Here is a 27,200-nt window from a genome sequence, read left to right on the forward strand (position 1 = left end):
CTGATCTTCTCTCCATTTTTTTATTTAAAAACCCATCTACTCTGGGCTATTTTAAAGGGAGTACAGTTTGTGCTCATCTTTCAAATGCAGATAATGATTTCACTTTTTCGGTGTGTACTTCTTAGATGGGACTGGGGAAGACAATCCAAGCAATTGCCATTTCTTACTACTATAAAAAGCAATGGCCTCTCTTAATAGTAGTCCCGTCATCTCTGAGGTACCCTTGGATTGATGAAATGGAGAAATGGATTCCAGAACTCTGTCCAGATGATATCAGCATTATTCAGAACAAAACGGATACTGGGTAAGTGAAGCTTCTTCTTTTCCACAAAAGTCAGATTTGTTCAGTGAACTCCTGTAAATTATATGAAATTCACACAGCCCACCATCTAGAAAAGCGAATGATGTCTTGTGCACGAGACTGGGAGTAAGTCAATATAGGTTCTATTTCAGGCTCTACCAGAATTCTTGTGTGACTTAAAGAGAAAAACTTCTGTGCTTTAGTTTCCTCATTAAGTGCAAACTATAATGCTTCCTTATCTCAAAGGAGTGTTTTTAAAATGTAGGCCAAGATTTTCAGTTTAAGCCAGTTTTTAATCTCAAAAGCAACACAGTGCTTACAGTAATATCTAGATGCAGTTATAAAATGTCTTTCGTGGAGAAGGAAGATTTCTGATGTCTGGGGAATGTCAGCAAAAGATTTGACTATTCATGGAAACCTCTAATGCAGATGGGACAGCCAGGTTCCACTTGGAATGATTCAAAACACTTGGACTTATTTGGTCATCACAGGGAAGGGTACAATATAAAAATAGCCTGGATATATTTGAAAGTGCCGTAATAGAGTATTACCATTGAATGTTAAGGGACAGTTTGCACCGACAATCAACTGAGATCAGCAAGAATAGTCTCAAAAGCTGTGCTGAACTCTGAGGTCAGCTAGTCATTTGTTGAGGCATTGAAGTCCTCTGTGCTTCATGGTGCTTGGTATCTGTCAGAAACCAAGATGTGGAGGATCAGGCCTAGTGTCTGTAGCAGTGGTAGTCTTACCTAATGGTCAGTGTCGTGGCAGCTGGGCCAAGAATTGGAGCCAAAGATTGGAACCAGAGTCAGGATTCAAGAGCAGATTCAGAACAAAGCATGAGTAGTGCTGGGAACAAACCCAGAGTCAGAGCAGGGCTGGAGCAAGCCAAACACTGTGGAGTCTGTTGCTGCTATCAGGCAGGGGAGAGTACCAAGCCATGAAGTGGCACTGGGCAGCCTGAGCTGCTGTTTCTCCTGTGAGGCTTGTATATCTGCCCTGAGAGTGGGCAACTAGACCAGCTCCTGGCTTTTGGATTGGCTAGAGCCTAGCACAGGAATGACTAATCACTACATGTGGCTTAATCAAGCTCTAGTTCAGGGATGACTCACAGCATCAATCCTGAGGGTGAGGTTCAACCTAAACCTACCATGAAGTTCAGAATGAAGATACCATGTTCAGCTCAAACTATGCCTCATCTGTTTCTCAATTCTTGACCAAAATAGGTAAAAAACAGCTTCAGATTTGCACTAAGTCACATCTCAAAGTTCAGGGTACTGTTGACAGTTGACCCTAGACCTGAAGTTGGATAGTATATTGGTTTGAGTAAAATATAATCTATTTACGTATGTTTATAGAAATAATAATGGACATTATTGAAGCTGTAACAGCAAGTAGAAGAACCAAAATATATTAAAAATAGGATTAGCTATAGGTTTTAAGTATTAAGGGCTTAGAGTGAGGTGCAGTGGAAGTTAACATGTCCTTGACCAAAGGTTATGAAATTATACGTGCTTGACCTATATTATGTCGACTTATAGCCACCGGAATAATTATTGCATGGTGCATGTCCACATTGCTCTCCTTGGATCTGTGGTGTGCGTCCTCACCAGGAGTGTTCCATCGACCTCAGAGGGGCAGTGTGGGAAGCTGAGAGCCCAGTCTCTCAACTCCGCTAGCAGCTCCCTGCTGGGAGCCTGGCTTCCCCATAGGCTCCCGGGCTCCCAGTGGACTGCCTCTCACCCCCCAGCTCCCCATTCCCCGCTGGAGCAGGGAAAAGCCCCCGGGGAGTGGGGTCCAGCTGCCTGGGCTTCTCGCCGCAGCTCTCAGCTGGGAGTAGGGTCCAGCCACCCAGCTCTGCAGGAGAATGGGGGACAGCTGGACTCTAGCTACCTGGCTTCCCTGTCAATCTCTCAGCTTCACTGGAGCCCTGAAATTAACAAGAGATCTAACTGCCTATGTAAGTAACACAGTGTCTGTATAGCCCTAACTACACCGACATAAGCCCTTCACCTCTTGTGAAGGTGGAGTTGTTATATTTGTGTAGTAGGGCACTTACATCGGCAGGACAAGGCTGTAGTATAGACACTGACGTAATTAGGTAGACATCAGCTGCTTTACATCAACCTATGGGTATGTCTTCACTGACGGCAGCAGAGTCGGTGCCACCAGATAGATTCTTCCAAATCTATTGAGCGAAAGTGGAGGCCTGCTCATTCAATCAGGAAGTCAACTGAATAAATCCACCCCCGCAAAAAGATTAACGCCGCGTCGATGGGAAGGCATTTCCCGTTGGTTCAGCATACTGGGGACACCACACTAATTAGAATTTAGAAAGTCGATGGGGGATACGTAAGCTAGTCTACTGTTTGACAGTCTCTTAGATTGTATCAAAGATGGTAATAACTGTCCTTTTGAGGGGAAAGAGAAGAATTTAATTGACATGGGTTGGAGCTGGTGTTGTCGCTGTTGTTAGTCTGACCCTGTTTTATTTCAGGTGGGGGTTGGGATTCAACTGGAGCCGGTAGAGGTGGCAACATCATCTGGGTCCCTGTTTGGTCCAGTCTGGTCAGGATATCCCTGAGGATCAGGATGACACAGTCACAGGGGGGTCCCGGGAGATGGTAGGGGTGGCACCCATGATGGCAACGCTCACTCCAGTGTTCCAACAGGTTAGTGATCCCCCAGAGTCAATGAGTCAGTTAGGGAATAAATGAGTTTTATTATAAAAACAGGAGTAATATAGATTTTTAACTAGTTATACTCATCTAAACAAACAATTAACTATAAAATATAGACTAATATAAAAGGATATAAAAACAATTAAGCACAAAACATAAATTGATATAAGAAAGTATTAGACAGACAACTAACTATAAAAACCTAAACAAATATTAAACAGACAGTGGTTCCCTGCCTGGGAATCAAACCCTGGTCTCCCACGTAGCAGACAGGGACACTTACCACTATGCTACACAGACAATTAGTTAATTGCAGGACACAGAAAGGGGTTACACAGACAGTTAACTGCAAGGCACAGAGGGCAGTTAACTCTAAGGCACAGACTAATACAAAGGAATGCTAAACAGACAACGCAGCTGTAGAATACAGACTGATAGTTAACTCCTCACCATACAGATTTAGGAAAACACACAGCGTTACTCGATGCGGCCGGCAAAAAGACGTTTCGCGCTTGGGGGAGGGGGGGGGGACACGGGAGCGGGAGAGTCGGGACCAGTTGATCAGGCTGGTTGCGATGAGGCTCTCAGCGGGGGCTTGGGAAAGACACCTCTTTATGGACTAAATGGGACATGAAGGGTTAACTGATTGGCCAAGGGATGGGATATGGGCTTCGTGCCAGCACTGGATTGGCCAGGGGACACTTGCTGTTTTCCTGGTTGCTGGGGAGTTTCGTCTCCCATGGTCAGTTACATTCCTCATATATGACATGGGAGCCAAAGGTGCAGCAGATTCCATGGTTATGCCCTCATAAGGTCAGGTCGTGGGTTGACTGTTAGCACCGAATGGATGTGGGGGGCGAGGGGTGGTCATCTGCAGGAATTGTCCTGCAACATCCAGTAGCCAGTTTTTCTCCCCAAAGTCTCTTTAAGGACCAACAGAGGGAGTGGTAGGCAGAATAGCCTAGCCCCACATTTTTTTTGTCCACCAATTAGGCCTAGTTTCTGACGCACCAATTTTGGTTCATTGATTTCTGGTTCCTTGTTTTTCTTGTTTTGCCAACCATGATCTTAACACAGTCCTTGAGCTGTATTAGTAGGCCTTTTTGTTTGGACTAATTCAATCTTTCTGTCTCCCTTTTGTACCTTTTCACCTCAGCATTTGTGACATAGGTTATTGTGACATCTTACGAACTTTCACTTACTTTTTACAGTTGAGCTCACAATTAGGGTAAATTTGAAGGCCTAGTTTTTAGGATACATCTTAGGGACTTTTTGGAATAAGCGCTAACCACACTGACATATTAACACTATTGGGAAAGGCCATGTCTCACGGAATACCAAAAATGAATAGGGGGCTGAGACTTGATGTATATGAGTGGAATGAAAAAATTGTATAAAAGACTGAGAAACCTATGCCTAGTTGGGAAATAGGGAATGACAGAGTAGGTGACTCCCAAAATTGTCATCTCTTCTTTTGGTGTGCTCCACTGACTTGCTTCTAATGGTCTTTGTTTCTAATGGTCTCTGTAAGGTTGTAAGTATACACAATGTAAGATTATAAGTATGAACAGTGAATGAAACTACTTTATTATATTTATCTTAAATGTATTGATTTTTCTATTATACTTGTTGTATTAACTGAAAGCCATAAAGTTTGTTTGTGCTTCACCAATCTCATCATAATTACTCTAAGTAGCTGCCTGCATAAAGACCTATTTTTTGTGACAGGTGCACTTTGCAGACTAGATTGATCTCAGACACAGTACCTGACGATCTATTGATATAATGTGCTCGTTACAACACATCACCTTAGTTGCATCACAGAGATATGTAGCACCTCTTGCCAGTCAAATAGTTGTCATAGCATCAAGCTTGTATATAGCTACCCATATGTTGGGTGTACTGATTTCATCAGTAGTACATTGGGAGCTTGTGATTCAGTGACTGATGCATGATCATTATCATGATCATGCATCAGTGCATAATGTTGTGTAGTATATCTGTACTGAGAACGTGAAGTGTTTACAGAACTTCTGTGTGTAGTTTGCCAATGTTGCAGATGCTTGAACAGTTGATATTGGAGAATTTTGGCATTTAAACCAGTAGATACAGTGGTTGATTTTATAGATTCAGTTGTATTGGGCCTCATGCACTCTTCCTCACTGGAGATTGTTTCCGTAACACTCCTTCAGTATATTTAGTTTTCTTTCTGCCTTTCTGGGTTAGTTCTATTATGGTAAATTACCAAACACCTGGATTTTCTTTTCTAGGAGAATATCAACCAGCAAAGTGACAGTTCTGGGTTATGGCCTGTTAGCTACAGATGCGCAGCTTTTAGTAGATACTCTGTACAAACAAAACTTCAAGGTAGTTGTGGTTGACGAGTCTCATTATATGAAATCCAGAAATGCGATCCGCAGCAAGATTTTGTTACCAATTGTGCAGAATGCTGATCGAGCCATTCTTCTTACTGGAACTCCTGCCCTAGGAAGACCCGAAGAGGTATTAAAAGTATTGTTCTTTTTTAAAGGGATGATGGTTCATTTATGAACTATATAATTTTGTTATACCTGTAGATATATACAATTACATCTACTGGGATGTTGTTTTACTTTATGCACTGTAACCAGTGCAACCTGGGCTGTGGGACCGCTGATCCCTTCCAACGCACCAACCGATGCTGCCTCTCACACTGTGGTGCTGATGTCAAGCGACAAACCTCTGATAGGCACTGCACTTACACAGACATCCACAGGCAGGGATACACCCAATTGTCTTACATGAATGATCTCCCAGCCACTCATGAGCCATCATTAGATTGGTTCCGGCCAATTTTCCCCAGATCTCGCCAGTTCCCCTCGGCTCACCAGCCTTGCACCCCAGAACTATACGGTCTTGTACTGGTCAGAAGCCACACTCTGTTTTTAGAGAGCTACTCTCAATGTGTCTGAATGAGCTATGTTTCCTCGAGCTGGCAATTGCATGCTCAGCTGGAAATGTAGTCATACCCTCAGTGTCTCAGATCTTATCACTTCACATTTACCTGGAGGGTCCTGAAAGTAACACAGTTTATAAAGGGATACTTCTGACTATCCCTCCACACCCCCTTTCTTTATGATCTCTTCTTAGAGATTGAAAATTTTATTGTTCCACTTCTTTGGGATAATGTGCATGAAATTCCCAGTCTAAATACAATTCACCTGAATTGAAGTAAAACTTAAATATATATAAATAAATTCCTGCTCTGGAAAAGAAACAGTATGCATAATTTATCCAATCTGAAATGCCACAAAGCTAGTCTGGATAATAGGCTAATTACATTGAATAAGAAAATGTTCCAAGTGTTGAAAGTACATTTTCTTTTCTAGCTTTGTTCTTATTTCCCTGGCAAAGGTTGGAAAGGTTTCTTGAGCCCACCCTCCGATATTGAGTGTTTTGGATTATCCTATCCCCTCCACTCACCTTTGAGGTCCTTAGTTAAACTTTTCAGGTTACTCTGATATGCTACCCATAAACTCTCCTTCAAAGTCTTTCCACAGATGTCTTCTCCGAGGAGGATATGAAGTCTCCTATGTAATGTTATTTATATGTTTCAAGTTTTGTATTTATGTAATGTGGCCTGTAGAAAATAGAAGACAAACTATTGATTTATTAAACGAAGATTATTTTTTAAATTTTGGTTGAGCTAAGGGTATGGAGAAAAACCTGTTTAAAGATCATTTGTATGGTATGGATTCCTTGCATTTTATTATTTATGTTAGTGTCTTTGTTTACAGCTTTTCATGCAGATTGAGGCACTTTTTCCAAGAAGATTTGGAACCTGGAGTGAATATGCAAAAAAATACTGCAATGCTCATGTCAGGTACTTGCCTTTTTATTTCTCTGTTAATGTCTTGGTTTTTATCTTGTGGTAAATGAGAAATCCTAATAAGAAAATCATGAAAAGTAAAACCTACTGTAATAGTTTCGTTGCCATGCTGGAGACCTAGGTTCAGAGACAGCCTAGAACCTATAGGCAAGGGATGCTAAGGAGCAGTGGAGAGGAGAGACATTGTCTGGGAAAGGCAGAGGAAGGATTGCACTGTTGTTTTTTTGTGCCTATAGGGACCAGCTTTGCAGTCATGCTGGCTGCTGCTGCTATGTTTGTAAATTATTCCGTTGGGCTAACCTAGAATTTTTTTCATTAGATGTCTTAGCAATTACTGGATTTTTTTTTTTTAAAATATAAAATGTAAGTCCTGATGATGCCAATTTGGTCAAACTGTTAGCCAGTGTGTTAGAAGAATGAAAAATGCAAATAGGCAGGAGAAAAGTCAACGATATTCTTCTTCGAATGGTTGCAGATGTGTATTCTGCTTGACATGTTCATGGCTACTGCACTGGAGACTCTCTTCCCACAGCAGTACCTGTTGGGGTGGCACATGTCCTATACCACCTCATGGCCCATTTTGAGTCTATATTAGGACGAGGCCACCTTGATCCCCCCTCGTTTCATTCTTACCGTCAGTGACCTTAGTCCGAGCTCCCAGTGTGGGGTTTTCTACTCACGGTTTTCTCTCTGTGTAACAGTGCTGAGATTTCACTACTCTATAGTTAGTAGCAGTTAATGCCTGTCGTTCAGTGTAGTTGTTAGTATAGTTAGTTTTTTATAGTTTTGTGGTTCTTAGCACCATAGGTTATGCAGCATTCCCAGGGTTTCAAACACTGCCTATCATGTGGGTATCTGTCCCCAGCACTGATTCCCCCTCACCCTCCCAACACACACATTTTTCTGTAACATCTGCCATCCTTTTAAAAAGAGAACACAGGTTTCTAGGGATCTTTGCCTGAAACGGCATCTGATGGAACAGGCTATGTGGTGTCTTGGCACCAGGACCCTCTTTGGATAGTGGAGCCAGCCCTTCCTCAGACATCCTGTATCTCTATGGTAGTTGCGAACAGACCTGAACTCTGAATCTTCCTTGAGAAGGGGAGGGCATGATTGTCATCTCCCAAAATCCCTCATAAAAGGACCCATAAAATGGATCAGAGCCATACAAAATTGAAGATGATCATTTCCCCCTCTTTGTCAAAAACAGACTCATAATGTCCACAAGACTCTGGTACCTGCATAGAGCTGGGCCAATCAACCTGTTTCCCTAGTACTGAGGCGGAAAGGATCCCAGTAACATACCATTGATTCCAGAACCGCCAGTGGTACAGCTGCTGACTCTTGTATTTATGGATATTGCAGTGGCTCTGCTGCTTTCTGTACCAACAATTGTAACCAGCAAGTTAAGGGAAAAGGTCAACATCAAGAGCACAGTCGCTCTTATAGCAAGGACACACTATCTTGGAAAAGTATGTATTGGTCTCCTGTGCCTTATCCTATCTTGCAGCGGCTTCCCTGGGCCCTGTGGGTGCCCCTTGCACACACAAATCTAAATCTCTGCCCCAGTTGATTCTCTTATCGTGAGGTGGACCAGCTCCGAGAATGGCCTGTGATATATAGGTACTGGACAGTGCTGTCCTCTCAAACCATCTCTGTTAGAAGAGCCTTTGCCAAAGGATCAACCTTAGCCTCAAGAAATTACCCTCAGGTCCAGCAATTTTTGTCCTCATCTTCTCCGGACAACTTAGTGGTCTGGGATTCATCTTCTCCACCTTCTCTCCTCTCCTCTCTCCTTTCCGCTGCTGCCGCACCCGCCCCGCCACCGCCGCCTCCTTCTTCTCCTCCTCCTCCCCCCCCCTCCCCCCCCCCGGCCGAGGATCTACTTAGGAGAATGGCTGCTACTCTGGGTAGACAAGCTGAACCGGTACAGGAAAATACTCACCAGTTCTCTTTCAGGCAACAACTCCAGGAAAGGTAGCCCTTCTGATTAATGACACCCTCTTACGGCCAGCAGAAGCCTTGTGTCTTACACCAGTGTTGTTAGCCACAACAGCCAAACATGTACAAACCATACCATTAAAAGCTTTGAATGTTTTTTTTCTCACCCACCTCCCTAGTCATCACAGCCACTAACAAGAGATTGCAGCAGAAGAGACTTAAGTCAACCCCAAAGGAAAAAACCTCAAAGACTGGACTCATTAAGATTGATTCTATTGCTTTGCTCCTGGTGACAACAACAAACCAGCAAGCTCTCCTAGCAAAGTATAATATCCTCATCTGGGAGGAAATGTCTAAATTATTAGATGAAAATGGGACAATTATTAATAATAATGCAGAAAAGGCAGAACTGTTCAATAAGTATTTCTTTTCTGTATTTGGGGAAAAACCAGATGATGGTCTCATCATATGGTGATAACATTCTTTTCATTGCACTAGTATCTCTGGAGGATGTTAAATAGAAGCTACTAAAGTCAGTCATTTTAAAATCAGCATGTCTGATAACTTGCATCCAAGGGTTTTAAAAGAACTGGCTGAAGAGGTCACTGGACTGTTAATGTTGATTTTCAATTAGTCTTCAAGCACTGGGAGACGTCCAGGATTCTAGACGAAAGCTAATGGTGTGCCAAATTTAAAAAGGGTAACCGGGATGACATCAGTCCCAGACAAGATAATGTAGCCGCTGATACAAGACTCACTTAATAAAGAACTAAAGAAGGGTAATATAATTAATGCAAATCAACATGAATTTATGGAAAATAGATCCTGTCCAACTAACTTGATATCTTTTTTTGAAGAGATTAAAAGTATGGTTGATAAAGGTAATAGGATTGATGTAATATACCTAGACTTCTGTAAGGTGTTTGAGTTGGTACCACATGATATTTTGATTAAAAAAACTAGGATGATATAAAATTAAGATGATACACATTCAATGGATTAAAAATTGGCTAACTGATTCAGCTCAAAATGTGATTGTAAACAGGGAATCATCCAGTAGGTCTGTTTCCAGGGGGGTCCTGCAGGGATCGGTTCTTGACCCTGTGCTGTTCAAAATTTTTATTAATGACCTGGAAGAAAACATGAAATTATCACGGATAAAGTTTGCAGATGACCCAGAAATTGGGAGAGTGGTAAATAATGAAGAGGACAGGTCACTGATTCAGAGTGATCGAAATCACTTGGTAAACTGGATATAAGCAAACAGTATGTGTTTTAATATGGCTAATGTACATATATACATCTGAGAACAAAGAATATAGGCCATACATGGATGATGGGGGTCTCTATCCTGGGAAGCAGTGACTCTGAAAAAGATTGGTATGGGTGGATCATAGCTGAACATCAGCTCTCAGTGTGACACTGTGGCCAAAAGAGCCAATGAGATCCTGGGCTGTATAAACAGGAATCTTGAGTAGGAATAGAAAGGTTATTTTACGTCTGAATTTGGCATTGGTGCAACTGTTGCTGGAATACTGTGTCCAGTTCTGGTGCTCACGATATTGATAATTTGGAGACGGTTCAGAGAAGAACCATGAGAATGATTAAAGGATAGAAAATGTGCCTTATAGTGATAGTGGCAAGGAGCTCAATCTGTTTATTTTAAAAATGAGGAGATTAAGGGATAACTCGATTAGTCTATAAATACCTACATGGGAAAAAAAAATAATGGGTTATCCACGCTAGCAGAGAAAGATGTAACAAGATCCAGTGTCTGGAAGTTGAATCTAGATAAACTCAGATTGGATATAAGGTATAAATTTTTAATTTATAATTAACTCTGGGAACAATTTAACAATGATTGTGGTGGATTCTGTCCAAGGTTATAGCCTCCCAAGTGCTGAGGAAGTGAAATAGTCAGTAGGTTGAGGGTGAGACAAATGGTTAGAGCTGGAGTTAAATGACATCCTCTTCCATGGTTTCTATTTCTTCCTGAAGGTGTCAGGTTGTATCAGTGGGTATAAGAGCTGTCTCTGATATGCTGAGTATATTTGCCGTGGAGGATTATATTGGTGCTTCCAGGTGGCTGGAGTGCATGCTCCCAGGGAGCAGAGAGTAGCATGTGAAATCTTTAAAAGGGTACAAGACCTCATTAGTCTTATCTGAAAACAAAAATTGTCCATCAAAGGGTAAGCTCTCCATAGACAGTTATAGAACTCCAGTATAGTGTAAGATATTCAAGCATGAAGCCTTCTCATTATGATTGCAGAGGCCTTCACAGTGGAGGAAACATCTGCGATGTCGAAGGTGGATTGGAGTGAGCCTCAGCCAGCTGATGATCTGTTAAGAAGGCCCTTAAGTCTTTTTTTGTGTCCTTTGGCAATTTAATCTGTGAATTAATGGTCTCTTCTAGCCTTAGAATCTATTGTGATCATCTAGTCCAACCTCCTGTATAGCACCCAAAATAGTTTGTCACATATCTTTTAGAAAACATCCTATCTTGACTTAAAAATTGTCTGTGGTGGAGATTGACCTCAATCCTTGGTAAATTGTTCCAGTGGTTAATTACCCTCACTGTCAAAAATTTGTAGCTTATTTCCAGTCTAAATTTGTCTAGCTTCAAGTTGCAGCCATTGGATCATGTATACCTTTCTCTGCTTGACTGAACAACCCGTTGTTAAATATTTGTTCCTCGTGGAAGTATTTATAGACTGAATCAAGTCCTCCCCATTCTCAGGATCCTTTTTGTTCCTAATATATTTTTAAAAACATCTTTATTGTCCTTAACTCTGCTGGCCACAGATTTTGCCTTGTATCCCTTGGCTTCCCTTATTTTCTACAATTCCTAACTCCTTCTGATTTATATTAATTGCTATCAACTTCCCCTTTCTTCCATTTGTTATGTATGTATAATTTTTTACAGCTGACCTTCACTTCCCCTCTAAACCAGGTTTGTTTGTAACCAGCAGTGCCTTCTTCTTCAATAGTGGGATTGTGGCTTTTTGGGCATTTAGTAAAGTATTCTTAAATGATTCCTAATTATCCACATTTTTCTGGTTAAATTCTTCATCTCAGTTAATTGGTTCATAATTTTTTTCATCTTAGTGAAAATGACCCTCTTAAAGCATCAAGTATGGGTATTATTGATCTGGATTTCATTCTGCTTGCACATTATAAATGTGATCAAGTCATGATCAACCATACCTTAGCTATCATTAACTGTTAGTTCTGTGATCAGTTCCTCTTTACATGTTGGGATACAGTCTAATATAGAATTCCTTCATGTTGGTTGCAGTACTTTTTGAGTTAAACTTTCATCTATAACGTTTAGAAATTCAAGGATGTTTTTGTACTTACAACATGAGACCTTCAGCATATGTCACTCAAATTGAAATCCACCCATGATTGCACAGGATTTTTTCCTACACGTTGTAGATAAGTGCATAAGGAGGTTGTCATCCTGTTCCTTAGTGTGACTTGGTGATCTGTTGCAGACACAAACTTATAACCCATCTTGTGTTTTGTCTGTTAGGACATTGATCCATAAGCATTCAAGATCATTTTCTTTTGAGTTATCAGTGACTTGGAAAAAGGTAATGCCATTTTTGGCATAGAGTGCCACTTCCTCTTTCCTTTTGCTATCTCAATCCTTCCTAAATAGGTTATAACAACTGATTTTAACATTCCAGTCATGCAAATCATCCCACTGGGTTTCAGTAATACCAAGTAGATCAAATTTATACTCATAAATGAGCAATTCTAATTCCTGTTGTTTGTTACCTAGGCTCTTAGTATTAATGTATAGGTAATCAAAGAATTTCTTTTTATGTCCTTTGATTCCTTTGCTAATTTTGTTCTGAAGATCTCTATTTTGTACTGAGTTTTCATAGTGTCCCTCTTTTTACTGTCACATTTTGCTATTAGTATAACCTTCTCCTGACTACTCTATCCAGCCTGTCCCCAAGAAGGTTGGTCCTTCATACTTCTGAAATGGAAGTCATGCAAACTATATATCCCCCTCTCCTGATAGAACGTGAATCAAAACTAAAGCCCTCCACTCTAAACCACTTACCTAGCCAATGATTCACTTCCAGAATCTTCTCCTTTCTGTCTTCCTTTGCTTGTGGGGCAGGAAGGATCTCAGAGAAGATTATGTGGACCTTCGTCGTCGTCTTCAGCGAATTCCCTGACGTCCTGTACTATCTGTGAGATATCCCATGACTCAGTATTAGTAGTGCTAATATGAACCATCACCAGTGGATCCCTGCCCATACATTTCAGAAGCCTATGCAATCGTAAAGTGACATCTTGTGTCTTGGCTCCATGAAAGCAGCACATTGTCTTGTTGTCTGCCTATCCTTTGTAGAATGTTCTTTCGAATCTTTGGGTATTGAATATCCAACAAGGATCATCTGTGGACAGTTGAACTCTTTGCAGGTAAGCTTGATTTTCTTACAGGTGGGGCTGAATTGTCATCCACAAGTGTGTCCCATACATCTCTATTCTCTTGGACCTGCTGGATCTTGAGAAGTATCTTCCATAGTTTCCATGGTGAGGACATGATGATGTAACCAATATGCAAAACTGTGTCTATGCGCTCTTCAAGCATGGCTGAAATTGGTCTATCGGCCAAGCAAGCACCAATTGGTCTGATTCTCACCTTCAGTGTTATGCTCTCTAGAGTGGTGGATGAATTTGGATAGTGTTGCCTTCTCTCACCCTACCAGTGGAGACAGTTATAACAGATGCCTCAATAATAGGCTGGGGCACTGATCTTGAAGGGTTATAAGTTCAAACACTCTGGTCAGAATAGGAGTCAGATCTCCATATAAATGTCCAGAGCTTGCTGAGCCTTCCTTCCTCATATCAGTTTTTTTCCCAAAGTTCACAAACAAGATAATTGCAGTGTACTGTATATATGGATAGAGCAGAACTCACTCAAGTCAATTGTGTCAAGAAGCAATGAACTTTTGGGAGTTTTGTATCACAGGCACTTCACATCTGTAGCTGCACACTTATCTTGGTGCCCAGAATCAGTTAGCCAACTTACTCAACAGGAGATTCTCCCACAAGCAGCCTCTCAAGCAATGTGCTGAAGTCCATCTTTCAGATGTGGAACATCCCTTCGGTCAACTTGTCCCCTGTGAAAGATACCAAAATGTCACTAGTTTTGTTCTTAGGTGGGCCACAGTCTGGGCTCACTCACTGACACCTTTATATTGGAATGGAGACTGTCTAATATGTGTTTCCCCTAGTGCCTCTATTCCCACAAGTCATTCACAAACTGAAGCAAGACCAGGCCACGTGAATCTTCACAGCCCTGGTCTGGCTGAGACAGTGCTGGTTATTGGACCTTCTTGGTCTGCCCTTGGCCTCTCTTTCAGGACGTATTGTCCCAGCAGCATGTTTGAATACTGCATCTAGACCTGAATAGTCTACCTCAACACTTGGATGGTGAGTGGCTAGACCAAGCGGAAAGACCTTAGTGGGTCAAGAGATCCTGCTCAATAGTAGGAAGTAATCAACAGGCCCCACTTACCAGACTAAGTGAAAACAGTCTTCTGATTGGTCTGCTAATTGTGGGATACAACCTTGAGCAACAAGACTCCAAAACATTTTAGACTATCACATACATTTGAAATCCTCAGACCTCCTTGTGAGTTCTCAGAGGGTGCATCTTGCAGAGATCTCTATTCACCATCCAGTCTAGGGATGCTCGTTATTCTTCAATGCTGTGATTGCTAGATACTTAAGGGAGTGGCCTATCTCTTCACATCTATTAAGAAGAGGATACCCCTTGGAATCTCAACACTGTCTTAGCAGCAATTATGGACCTGCGGTTTGAGCCCATAGCTACATGCTCTTTGCCTCACTTATGCCAAAAAGTCACCTTCCTTATAGCTATTACTTCAAAAAGTGCTTTATAAACAAATTATCCACTCAAGTGAGTGAAGACAGTAGATAGTTTTAAAGCTGTGTTTAAACCTTGGGTGCTCCTGGCCTCTAGTCCTGTGCTAGACTACCTATCTAGCTATTTATGTCCCTCATCACTGTACTATCTGATCGCCTCATAACCACTAAGGTATTGTATTCTCACAGCATCTGTGTGAGATAATGAAGTATTGTCCTAATTTACAGATGAGGAACTGAGACACAAATGGTAAATTTTCAAAAGCACCTAAGTGTCTTGCCCAGGGTCACACAGTGTATTTGTAGCTCAGCTGGGAATTGAACCTAGGTATCCTGAGTTCCAGTCCAGTGCCCTACCTCCTAGATCATTAGGTGCATCTCTCTCACTCACTCACCCACCCCCCGGTTTAAGAATGTGTTTCTCTAGATGTATTATAAAAGTAGAAAAAAGTTATTCAAAAACAGATTTGCTAGGAAACTGTGGTTAAATAATTGTTTTATGCAGAACTTAATCTATAAAACCTTGACCCACCACAAATTCACTTTGTCATTAATAGATATTTTTCACTGGTGTGCTTATGTTAGCTCTCAATTTTATATACATTTTCTGGACGCTCAGACTTCGGAATACACATTTCTGTTACTTAAGAGGATCCATTTTGCCAGATAACTTGACTTTCACTTGAATGATATTCATATTCTAAGGTTCCATTTTCCCATAACTTTTTTTACCCCTGTCATAATTTTCTGAGCATTTGACTTGAGATGAAATGAAACCACTGTCTGATTTCCAGACAGAGAAACTGTTTTTTTGAAGGTGTTTTGACTGCATGAATGTGAAATTTTCACACCACAAATGTGTGTGGGATGTACATCGTGGTTAGCGATTCAATTCTAGATAATGATTTTATTTTTGAAATACCATAAATGTACAAAAAAATCAAACTGAGTGATGTCTGGTATGCTTTCAATAAATAACTTTGTCTTTATGATTGGACTGAAATAAAAACTTCCTGTGATGTTTAAGCTTGATTTTAATTATTTTGTACTGTACTTTCCCTGCATATCCTTTGACTTGGGTGTTCATGGTCATCTCTTTCTGAAGGCAAGAGGTCCAGAGGTAGTCTGTGTTTTTGTCCACTTTTTCTTGACTTAACTTCCCCCTCTCTTGCTTACATGAGTAAAATGGCAGCACCTTGATTCTAGATAGGAAAGAAAAGGTGCCTTCTAGGGATTGCATGTATAGCACTCAATAAATACATCTGGGGGGATGGGGATGTGCACAAATAGTGATGTAGCTAGCATCTTCCTCCTGAATACATCATTTTCACAGTACAATCATATTTCACCAACCCAGAAATGAGTCCCTGTCTCTTGCTATGCTGATTCTAGACAGAGTAAAATGCTGCTGAAATGTAAATTCTTTCAGATGTTTCCAACATACTCCTATCCTGGGAAGGTGTTTGTGGGCAGCTCTCCAGAGTTGATGAAAACCTGATAGCATTTGTCATGCTGCTTTTCCCACTCATCTCCTATCCAGCATGATAGAAAAGGAGGGAGAATAAAGGAAAAAACAGAAAGGGGGCAGTGTGGCAGACTCCTTTCCATCTTGCCTGCTGATTAAATAGCACCAAGAAGTATTCAGAAAAGATGATGCTTGGAGAGTTTTCAGATGGAATGTTGGGGGCTAAAAGGTTACCTGGCAATTGGGGTGATACAAACATTCACTGAGCGAGCAGAATCTCTTAAAGAGGAAAGCGGGTTATTAAAGCTATTGCAACAAGAGTAAGATTAAAAAAATCTTCTATCTGCCTTCAGCATTTCTTAGGACAATTATAGCAACAGAGCCAAAATAGTGATCATCCTCTATATTGGCTGTGCTGAATTGGCAATCAGGAAAGTAGTGTACCAAACTGCCTTCTCTCCTTCTCTGCACTGGGCATGTGTGCTGGTAGCATACCTGCACCTATTTCTTTTTGGGTCAGGCATAGACCCCTTCATCCTTTTGCTTATGCAGATCCAGAGCCCCTGATAAAAAAAACCCCAATTGCATATAGAGGAATTCTGAGAACATTTATATAAAACAATTAGGCAAGGGAATACGTACAAACCAATGGGTGGGAAGGGGAAGGGAGGTATAAGGCAATTGAACAGTAAGAGTGAAACAATTAAAACAAAAACCAATCCCTTCCCCCACCTCCAGAGGTGCCAAAAACCTTTACCCCTAACTTGGTGCCTCTAATGCCACTAATGACATGCACAAAGTTGAGATGCGCTAGCCTGATAAGACATGCTGCTCAATGGCTACTCAGTCTGGACCTCCGGTCTGGGGCAGGGGCAGAGTTTAACATACTCCTGACTGCTGGAGAGGCTCCTTGGGTCCCCTTATCTGCTGGTGCAAATTAAAGCAGCCCCAAGACTGCTCTAACCTGTGCTTGAGGCTACTTTGGTCCCTGCTGATCTCTAGGATTATGGAGAGGCAGAAATTAAATGGAAAGCTACCTGTGCCTCATACCCAGGTACACAGAGTAGTGTTCTGGCACACATGGGTATCTGGCCCCGTGATATAAAATCAAATATGCATTAAAGAAGTTCATTAACTTGTTGATTCAAGTTAGCAGAACAAGTTTCATCACCTCTCTCACCTTATTCTCAGGTTTTTTGGTAAAAGAGCACAGTGGGACTGCAGAGGGGCTTCAAACTTGGATGAATTACATCAGCTGTTAAGTAACATAATGATCAGACGCCTGAAAAATGAAGTTCTACCCCAGTTGCCTCCCAAAATTAGACAACGCATTCCATTTGATCTCCCAACAGCTGCTGCTAAGGTGAAATTACTCTTATTCAATATTTTTAAATGTCTAGAAAACTTCTTGTTAACAGTAATACCATCTGATAACTGTTTACTATCCTTGTTCATCTGAATTTTAAATATTTTTGGGTATAAAGAATATGAATTTATGTATATAGTGTATGATTGTTTTACTTACACACACACACACACACACACACACACACACACACACAATCAAGAATAGGTTTCATCAACAGGAGTTTGAAGTGGCCACATTACCAATGGGCTGTGAAGCTACAAGTGAGCTAAGGAGCTTGCCCCAGAAGAGCCATACATAATACACTACTATATAGTCTGCCACATGTAGTAACCACATTAGAATGTATTAATATTTTAAATACATTGTTAATACCTTATAATAAAATACGTGTTCATACACACCTTTCTCTTATAGGACCTGATTCAGCCCCACTGAAGTAAATGGCAAAGTTTCCATTACTAGAAATGGTGCAGGACCAAACTCATAGTGAAGGGTTTTCCTTCCATAAAAACTCTCCCCTTTATAAGCAGAATTTTACCAATATTAGAGATACACAAATGATCCCATGCTTTTCACCCTCAGAATGTCTGGTAGGCGTGGAGGGTGGGGACACTTAGAAGGCTATATCTTTGCTCCCTGAAGAACAGAGAACTATTGGGAATACTTGCAGCAAGACCCTGAACTAGGGATTTTTATTCATACTTTTCCACAAAGGGAGAGGTGATAATATCTGGTACTAGTAGGTAACAAGTACTGCATTCCAAAAGAATACGTGAACTCTAAATGTTCATAATAAAAAAATTAAGCTTCACTATAAGAGGAGTGTATATAGGAGCATATAGTGACATAACTGTAGTTAAGGTCTATTTGTATTAATTTGAAATGTCTCTTATACACTAAACAAAATCACCTAATTACATTTATTAGCACATTGGTTGTTTTTAATGCTGTCTCTCCTCTATTTTGCCAAATTAAGTTACATTACACAAATTGAATAACTCAGTACAAGAAATTTAATCTGCATATTTGCAATGACTAACACGTAAAAGTACAGTGAAACATTTAATTGCAGTGTTTATTGGGTAGCTCATTAAAAGAAATTTCATACAGTTTGTTCATTACTTGTGTTTTTACATTCACCAGCAAGAGTTGCAGTCTTTCAAAATCTCACATTTTACACAATCAAATACACTGATCTAAAATGATAAGCGTCAGTAACTTGCCTGGCTTTAATATTTTTTGCTGCTGTCTCTTTTTAATGTACATTCTAATCTGTCAGGAACTTTATTACAGTTAAACCAATAATAAGTTCTTTAATACGTCTATGGGACAACCAATAATTATAACAAGTCCCCTTAAAAACAGCCCATCCAAAGATCTAACATACCCATCCCAACAACAAGCCTCTTCCTCTAATTCCCAAGAATAAATGTGCTTTGCGATGTTCCCCGAAAGCTAACAAATCTGGGTTCTAGCAGACCAACAGGTGAGAAAGTTCCAAACCTGACAGCCCTTCACAGAAAATGCCTAGCCTGCACCTCCTCCCATGCTCTCTTCTGCACAAGCAGTGCTCTTGTGTCTGTGTTCTCTGGGTGATGCACTACTAAGTAAGTGGACAGTCACATTCAATGTCAGCTTCAGAGTATTCTCAAACAGTATAGCGTGTTACAATAAAATATTGATTTGACATAGGCATGAATAAACTGTAGCAAAATGTGCACCTAAAATGAGAGACTTTTCTTGCCACGTGTATAAAATAAAGTGTTCTTGGCTATGTAGCTGTTACATAAGCATCTAGCTGCACATCCAGATTTAATCATACAACTAGAGATGTCAGTATAATCTCTGCTATCCTTTCTGGTAACTTTCCTCCAGCATTAATCTTATAACCTTTGAAAGGATTGGATTTTTCAGGATGATCCGTCAACTGGGTTCTCTTTTAACTTTGTGGACCATGTCTAGCCCAAGGTTAGGGTGGGGCTAGAAGAGACTGGGATAGAACAGCCAGTTTAATGGGTTCTGGGAGATGGACTGAGTTAAAAGAGCTGATAAAATGAGGGAAAGGGCCTCACGGTATCTACACAGCAAAGAATAACCCACCGCTGGCTCATACCAGCTGACTTGGGCTTGCGCAGTTCTGGTTGTGGGGCTGGTCCATTGCTGTGTAGATTTCTGGACTCATGCTGGAGCCTGGGCTCTAGGACCCTCTGGGGTGGTAGGGTCCCAGAGTTCCTACTCCAGCCCGAGCTCAAAAGTCCACGCAGCAGTGAAACAGTCTCGCAGCCTGAGCCCCACAAGCCCAAGTCGGTTGGTATGGGCCAGCGGTGGGTTTTTCTTTCTATGTAGACATACCTACAGATTCTGGGAATAGTGCCTTAGGGACATGCAGGTCTGACTGCGATGCTGAAGCCAGTGTTGTCAGAAAGGGACCTTTTTGTATATAGAATACAATTTAAATTATGTTAATATTTGTTTGCGTGTAATTGTTACATAAATTTTAATTAAATACTTTCATTCCAGCCAGCTGATGCATATTTTTCCTCATTTGTTACCAGAAATGAATTGTAGGTTGAGGGCTGCATATCCAGGAAGGGTACTTATGTTGTCCAGAGCTAGGGGTAAGAGACAGGACTATCATCTTTCAGTGAGGAGAGCCAGGTTACCAGGAGTTAAACTAAAGTTATCTCAAACTCATTTGGGTTGTGGCAGAGCTAGTCTGCATTCAGCACCTTGTCTCATGCAAACTGTTTCCTGTACCACCTCGATCAAGTTCCCAATGGAAGATTATGTATACTCTAGAATATTTTTTTTTTTTAATGCCACACATTTAGGTGAAAACAGTTTGACTGTTTCCCAGTCATTCAAGTGAGTTGGAGGACATGTAATAAACGACATTAAAATTGTCAGTTTCTCAAAGTATCAGAACAAAAATTATAAAGACCTGGTATTAGAAGAGAATAAATGGTATTATCTCATGTGTGTGAATTTCTTCACTATTTCTAATAGTGTCTAGATTTTGGTTTTATCATAATAAAAAAGGTAGCAACTATTTCCCCCCCTTTTAAAAGTTGTCTCCATTTCTTTCCCATCAAATTATTAAAATTACTACTCATCCCCAACCCCAGTCTATTCACCATTGCTTTATAACTATATTCCATTTTATACATTTAATTCACTTAGTTGGGTTTATTTAATTTTCTTCCACTCAATTAAAAGTTAAATTCCCACCCCCTTATTGTCGTGCCACAAGTCCATCCCCAATCCTTCCTCGAGTCATTCCCTCCCATGAGTCAGGTTGCAGTTGGTTCATGTCATAGGAGTGGGAGGAAGAGTTCTGGGGAATGAGGCTATGTCTACACTGACGGTGGCAAAGTCACCACCGTCAGATCGATTTATTTGGTCAGTGAAGACCTGCTCAGTCGATCCAGAAATCGACATACTAAAACCACCTCTTCAAGTGGCGTAGAGCTGTGTCAATGGGAACATGGTTCCCGTTGACGCAGTGAAGACGGCACGCAGAAGAGAAGCACAGAAGTCGATGGGAGTTACACAAGTTCTTTGCATACTTTGCGTAACTCCCATCGACTGCCGCCGAATCGCTGAGGTAAGTGTAGACCAAGCATGGATGTCTGAAGGCCTCAAACACGTACCTCTAATCAACTCTTGCAAGTCTCTGCCTATCCTGCACTCACACCTGGGTGCTAAAAAGGGTGAGATTGAATTCTATCCTACAAAAATCTAACATGTAGATTGGGGGGAGGTGATCTGGGCCAAGAGTCTATCTTGTGTTTTCAGGTGCCCAGATCTTGTGGCCAGAGTACCAAATAATCAGTTATATCTGTTAAGTATTTAACAGCACATGAAAATCAGCATGAATGGCATTAGATAAATTAAGTACAATTAATGGGTTTTTTTAGGTTTTTGTAACAAAGGAAAATATTGTGAAGTATTGATAGCTGAATACATTGTATTTTTATTTAAATAAATTTCCTCAGGTCATCCTGTCTGACTGACTAAAACTAAATCTTGCCATTAATGTTCTTTGTTACATTATTATATTTTCATGATGCCCCGCTTTCATATGTAATTAATTTTTTTCATGTTCAATATTTCTCCTTAAGAGAATGTGCTAAGTCTTTGATTTATGATGTTAATGGAGTGAGCTTTATTTTCACTCACAGCTTGTCACAAGTTTCTATTATTGGTAGGTGCATGTGACTGACCTATCTCTGCACTGATGTTTTTCTATGGAAAAAGCTGGCATCTATAGAAATCTGCTTCCTTACCTTTCCTTTTGGTAGTAGAAGTAGCACATTATTCACAGAAGCATTAATTGTTCTGCCATTTATATTGTGCCTCTAAACAATGTTCTTCCCTCCCATTCAGGAACTGAATACCAGCTTTAAAGAGTGGGAGAAATTAATGAGGACTCCAAATTCAGATGTCACTGAAAGCCACTTTGTTCAAGTCATGGGTCTGATTACACGCATGTATAAACAAACGGCTATTGCCAAGGTAATAAAACTACAAAAAGATTTCATCTTAAACATGTATTTAATCATATGTTTTAATTATCTGTTTTTCTACTATTTTTATATTTTATGCTTCTAGTACATAATCACTTAACTAGGGGGGCTCTGGTTCTTCAGGCTTCTTCGCAGAATTGGGACAGTTGGGCATTTGGGTGATTTTCAGTCCCCTAACTTCCCACAATTTTATTAGAGGTGACTAGCTAATTGTATGAAATCTTTTTGATGATCTGTGGTATCTCCGGTATAAGCACAAACTAAAACTGTCCAGCACACTAATAAATTGCCAAAACACTTTTGCCTGACTTCATCAGTCTCAGAATTCTGAACAGCATTATCAGATGTTTAGCAAGAAGAGACTACAGTACTTGAACTTCCAGTCTGATGTTCTGTATTGAATATCTAATCTATCTTCTTAGATGCGAACAATAATGCATGTCCCTTGACCTCGCTTGGGAGTCAGTGTCACTGCCAATTTGCTCTCACTACTAATTGCCAATTTGCTTCTTGTCCTAACATCTTTTGAGAATTTAAATAATTTATTTTCTTTATTTGTTTCTCCTGGAGCTCAGAGCCCTCAAGCTAACTTGCATGGCCTTCCTAACTGTTCTTCAAAACTCTACAGATCTTGATGGACAGCACTCCCACAGTGCACTACATAAATGGGCAAGGAGGCACAGGCTCATCATCACTGTGTCTGAAAATCATCAAGCTCTGGACATAGTGCCACTAGCATAGGATAACACAGATGGCTCTTCACCTCCCGGATATCAACAACAACCTGTAAACTTCCTGAGTAGATAGATGGTCACCACTCAAAAGAAGTCATTGAGGGACCCTGGTGACAGACCTGTTTGCCATCATCATCAACACCAAGTGCTAGAATTTATATTCCAGAGGGATATGAGTCTGAAGTTATTACTGAATGCCTTCCTTCTACAGTGGCTCTAAGTCCTCGTGTATGCCTTTCCATCAATCTTCAGGGTGATTTCCAAAATCAAAGGAGAGAAAACTACGATCTTTTTCGCTGAGACAGTTTTGGCTGACAGACTTACTACACGTGTCCATCTGTCTGATCTAGCTCCTCGACTGCCTGGACCTGATCTCGTAACGCCATGGCCAGATAATCCATCCAGACCCAAAGTCACTGGACCTCAGAGCATAGCTGTTGACTGATTAAATACCATAGACCCAGATTGCTTCCTATAGGTCCAAGAAATCCTGGTACAGAGCAGGAAAGTTTCCACCAGAATAACATATCCATTTAAATAGAAGAGGTTCATGATATGGGCAGCCAATCATGGTCTTGATCAAATCCAGATCTCAGTATCACAGATTCTTAATTATCTATTACACTTAAAAAGGACCTCCTCTTGTTCTCCTCTATTAAGGTCTACCTCATAGCAATCTCAGTTTAGCATTCACCTGTATCGTCATGCTCAGTCTTCTCTCACTCCACAGTATCAAAGTTTTTCTTAAAGAGCTGTCACCCACTGTTCAGAGAACCTACTCCTACCTGGGACCTCAATCTAGTCTTCTGAAACTCATGAAGTCTCCATTCAAACCTTTATCAGACTACTCCCTGCAATACATCACTCTGAAGGTCTTCCTAGTGGCTAATACTTCAGCCATGAGAGTAAGTGTTAGGCAGTTATGGCCAAATCTCCTGTCACAGTGCATATCACTCATCACCGGACTGGCGCCTCCTGCTGGTTGTCTTGGGGATTAGCTCAAGGCCAGCACCCCCTGTCCACCGCTTGCACACCATTGCTGCATCTCTGCAGACTGCCTGCAACCCTGCTTGCAGCCTCAGGAACCACAGCATCCTCTTCGTGGCTCAGCACTCCAGCTGTGATGTTGTGTGTCATTCCCCCCCCTCCCCTCCAGGGGAGTTTAGCTTCTAGTCTAGCCACTTCCCCAGGAGTGAGGGGGGGGACACGACATGGATGCAGCCACTACTCCGGATCCCAGCCCAAGGACCCTGTAGCTAGCAGTCTCCTGCTGCACCTCCAATTCCTTTCACCGCTCCTATGTCTCCCTGGGCCACTTCCCCAGGCCCCAGCACCTTATTTGCCCTTCCTCAGATCCTGCAGCTATCCAGGAGCTCTTCTCGCTCCCCAGTCTCTGCCTGCACTGCTCTGTCCACAGTGCTACAGGGTTGTAGCTTATTCCAGACACAGTCCTTCCTCCTCAAGCTTCAGGCAGCTACTGACTCTGCTCTGCCTTGTGGATCTTCTTACATGGGCCTGCTGGGCCAAGATTGGCTGTTCCTCACAGCCTCTCTCCTATTGGCTTCTTTTCGTGCAGTCTCCCTAGTGCTCTATTAACCCCTTACTGGCCTGTGTGGGGCCAGTACCCCATCACACCTCCCTATACAAAATTCAAAAGGGACACGGTGGTGCTAAGACCTCACCCAAAGTTCATTCCTAAGGTGGTCTTAGAATTTCATCTGAACCAGTTGATCAACCTGCCTGTTTTCTTCCCAACGCTATGCTTGACACCTAAAGAAAATAAGTTAAACACACCAGATATATCCAAGAATCTTGCTTTGGCACATTTCTGAAGCAGTCCTATCAATGTAATAATTTCCAAGATCTGCAAAAAAGCAACATGGAGTAATCCACTGACCTTTGTCAAGCCTTATGCATTGGACTCCTCTGCCAGAGCTGATGCCAGATTCATCACTGTTTGACTGACATAGCTGAAACTCTTCATTCCCACCCATCTGTCTGCTTGCCAGTCATCTACAATGGTATTTACATTGATGCATACTCAAGAAAAAAGAACAGTTACCCTATAATTGTGATTCTTCAAGATGTAGTCATGGTCCCATGACCTGCCCACTATTCCTGTTTTTTGGGTTTCAAATTGCAAGGGAAATGAGGGAGGGTCTTAGCTCCCCTGCCCCTAATGCCCTTGTTTGGGAGTACAAGAAGGCACAGGGCTTATACGTGTCCCCAGTTCACACTGCTATTAAAAATATATATCATGCCCATGAGGTGCATGCATACCCATAGTGAGATCAACATTGACTAAATGTCTTGAACAGCCACAATTACTGGACGGTAGTTAACTTCTTTTCATGGGGACTTGTATCCAAGCAATGGATCATCTAATGAAGGACTTGAAGACGCTGAGAAAAGTCACTTTAAGTGGGAACCTTTATAAAAAGAGGACTTTCTCACAGGCTATTTTAGAGAGAGAGAGACCAGGCCCAGAAGTCGAGAAGGAGGAGACCAGGCCCAGTAGCAGAGGAAGATCTTGGAATCCTAAAAGGACTAACCAAAACCAAACAGACTGAGTGGTGAGGAAACTGAGGAAGGGTTTTGCAGGCAGGTTTTTGCTATTTTTCCATAGATCTGTATAACTTTTGTGTGTTTTCTATGAGTAAAGGGTGATTAGTTTAGAAATTCCTTTGCAATGTCTCTATGACTCTTGTATTCAATCTTGCATAGTTCCCAAAGGGGGTAGTAGTAAGTGACAGGGTCAACAGTCTCAATGAAACTTTGGGGAATGTGCAAGAGCCGCTTGGGAGAACTGTCACTAGTTACAGGGCCTGGGCAGTTGGGTGGTCAAAATTTTCTCTCTCTGGGTTGGGTGCTAGTTAGATCTGTCCCATGAGAATGTACCTAGAAGCCCAAAGCCCAAGACAATGCTTAGATTCTGCTCAGACTCAGAAGCCAAGAACATGTGGTATCTAGTGGGTGAATCATAGAATCATAGAATATTAGAGTTGGAAGGGACCTCAGGAGGTCATCTAGTCCAACCCCCTGCTCAAAGCAGAACTAACCTCAGCTATATCATCCCAATCATTGTACAGTAATCCGGTTTTTTTCAGCAGCTATCTGATCATCTTATGTCCAGGTTGTTATTTGTGGACTGTGAAATCTGAAGCAAGACAAGGCTTTCTTTTCTTCCCTTTCCAAAAACAAACTTCCATTACATCTAACCTTAATCACTTTCTGGCTAACGTGCTTTTTGTGAATGTCGGAATAGAGCAGATTTTGCCTCCAGACTCATTTTCTTAGGTAAGGAGCTAGAATGGACTAACAGAATTTTTTTAGATAAGAAGGAATCTAACGTGATGAGGCAGGTATAGTGGGAAAACCCTGGATGTTGATTGGGAGTCATCCAGACTCTCAAAGGAAATGAGGAGGAGGAACTCTACACTGACTAAGCTGTTTCAACTGAGACACAAAATAAATTAGCAAGGGGAAAATAATTTGCCTTCCTATTGCACCAATGTACGGTTACTTACTATATTTCACATTCCTTTATCTCTCTCTCTCTTTCTCTCCTGGCTTTTTAAAAAATTAAAAAACAAGAGTTACCTTTCACAAAAGAGGTTTTCTAGGTCAATTTGCATACTGGTAGGCCCTTTTAAAAACCACATTTCCTTTGTGAGAAAAGTGATTAGCAAAACTACAGTCAGGATATCTACAGACTTGCTAAATTACTATCAAAAGCAGTATACAGTTACCTTTGCCAAATGTAGAAAGAATGCAAATAAGTATTATAATAATTGTAAGTTAAGTTTATATGTGAAGCTCTTAAAAAACAGTGTTGGCATTTATTGAAAAGGTATACCATAATAGATATGCTACTTAGGCCAAAAGGAACCATATTCAAAGTTCTATGACTTAGCCTAATTGCTGAAGCTTAACTGAGTGCTCTTCATTTTATCTTTAGAGAAACTTGAGATCCAGTTGCAAAATATTTGACAACTTTCATAACACTCTTATGCTTTTACATCACTTCGGATATTTATACAAATTATACTGACTCATGGGTATTTTCTGTTGTTGAAAATCCAAAAACACTTCCTAATTGAATATTGTTTATCGTAAAAACATATGGACTGCTGTTATTCATGTAGACTAAATAACTGAAAGAAGCTTTCAGAATTGCTTTTTTTAACAAATTAAATCCATTTACTTCCTTTAAATACCTTGGGGTCAGGGGACTCATCTGAGATCTGAACAAAAGCCCAATTATAACATTTTTATATAAAGCCACATGTTTCCTTGGGTCTTAAGAAGTTAAAAAAAATCTATTGGAAATTACTATTACAAATCAAATAACCGTTTACTGAGCCACTCTTTCGTCTGTTCACAGGTAACTTTATTGTTGCCTAAC

General features: G+C 41.0%; 1 protein-coding gene across 2 annotated transcripts in view; it reads left to right on the plus strand.

The window, feature by feature from the left end:
* ZRANB3 (zinc finger RANBP2-type containing 3) overlaps positions 1–27,200 on the plus strand; it is a 117,592-nt gene that overhangs the window by 40,681 nt on the left and 49,711 nt on the right. Inside the window, exons 4-8 of one of the 2 annotated variants that reach the window (XM_067549527.1) lie at positions 126–304; positions 5,253–5,484; positions 6,759–6,844; positions 17,358–17,529; positions 21,922–22,050. In XM_067549527.1, coding sequence (XP_067405628.1) covers positions 126–304; positions 5,253–5,484; positions 6,759–6,844; positions 17,358–17,529; positions 21,922–22,050 — 798 coding nt within the window. The remainder of the gene's footprint in view (positions 1–125; positions 305–5,252; positions 5,485–6,758; positions 6,845–17,357; positions 17,530–21,921; positions 22,051–27,200) is intronic. The other variant, XM_067549528.1, reaches the window with a different exon arrangement.

Source organism: Emydura macquarii, unplaced genomic scaffold (genome assembly GCF_026122565.2).
Source record: "Emydura macquarii macquarii isolate MOO-44397 ecotype Brisbane River unplaced genomic scaffold, CSIRO-AGI_Emac_v2 contig_1253, whole genome shotgun sequence".
NCBI lineage: Eukaryota > Metazoa > Chordata > Testudines > Chelidae > Emydura > Emydura macquarii.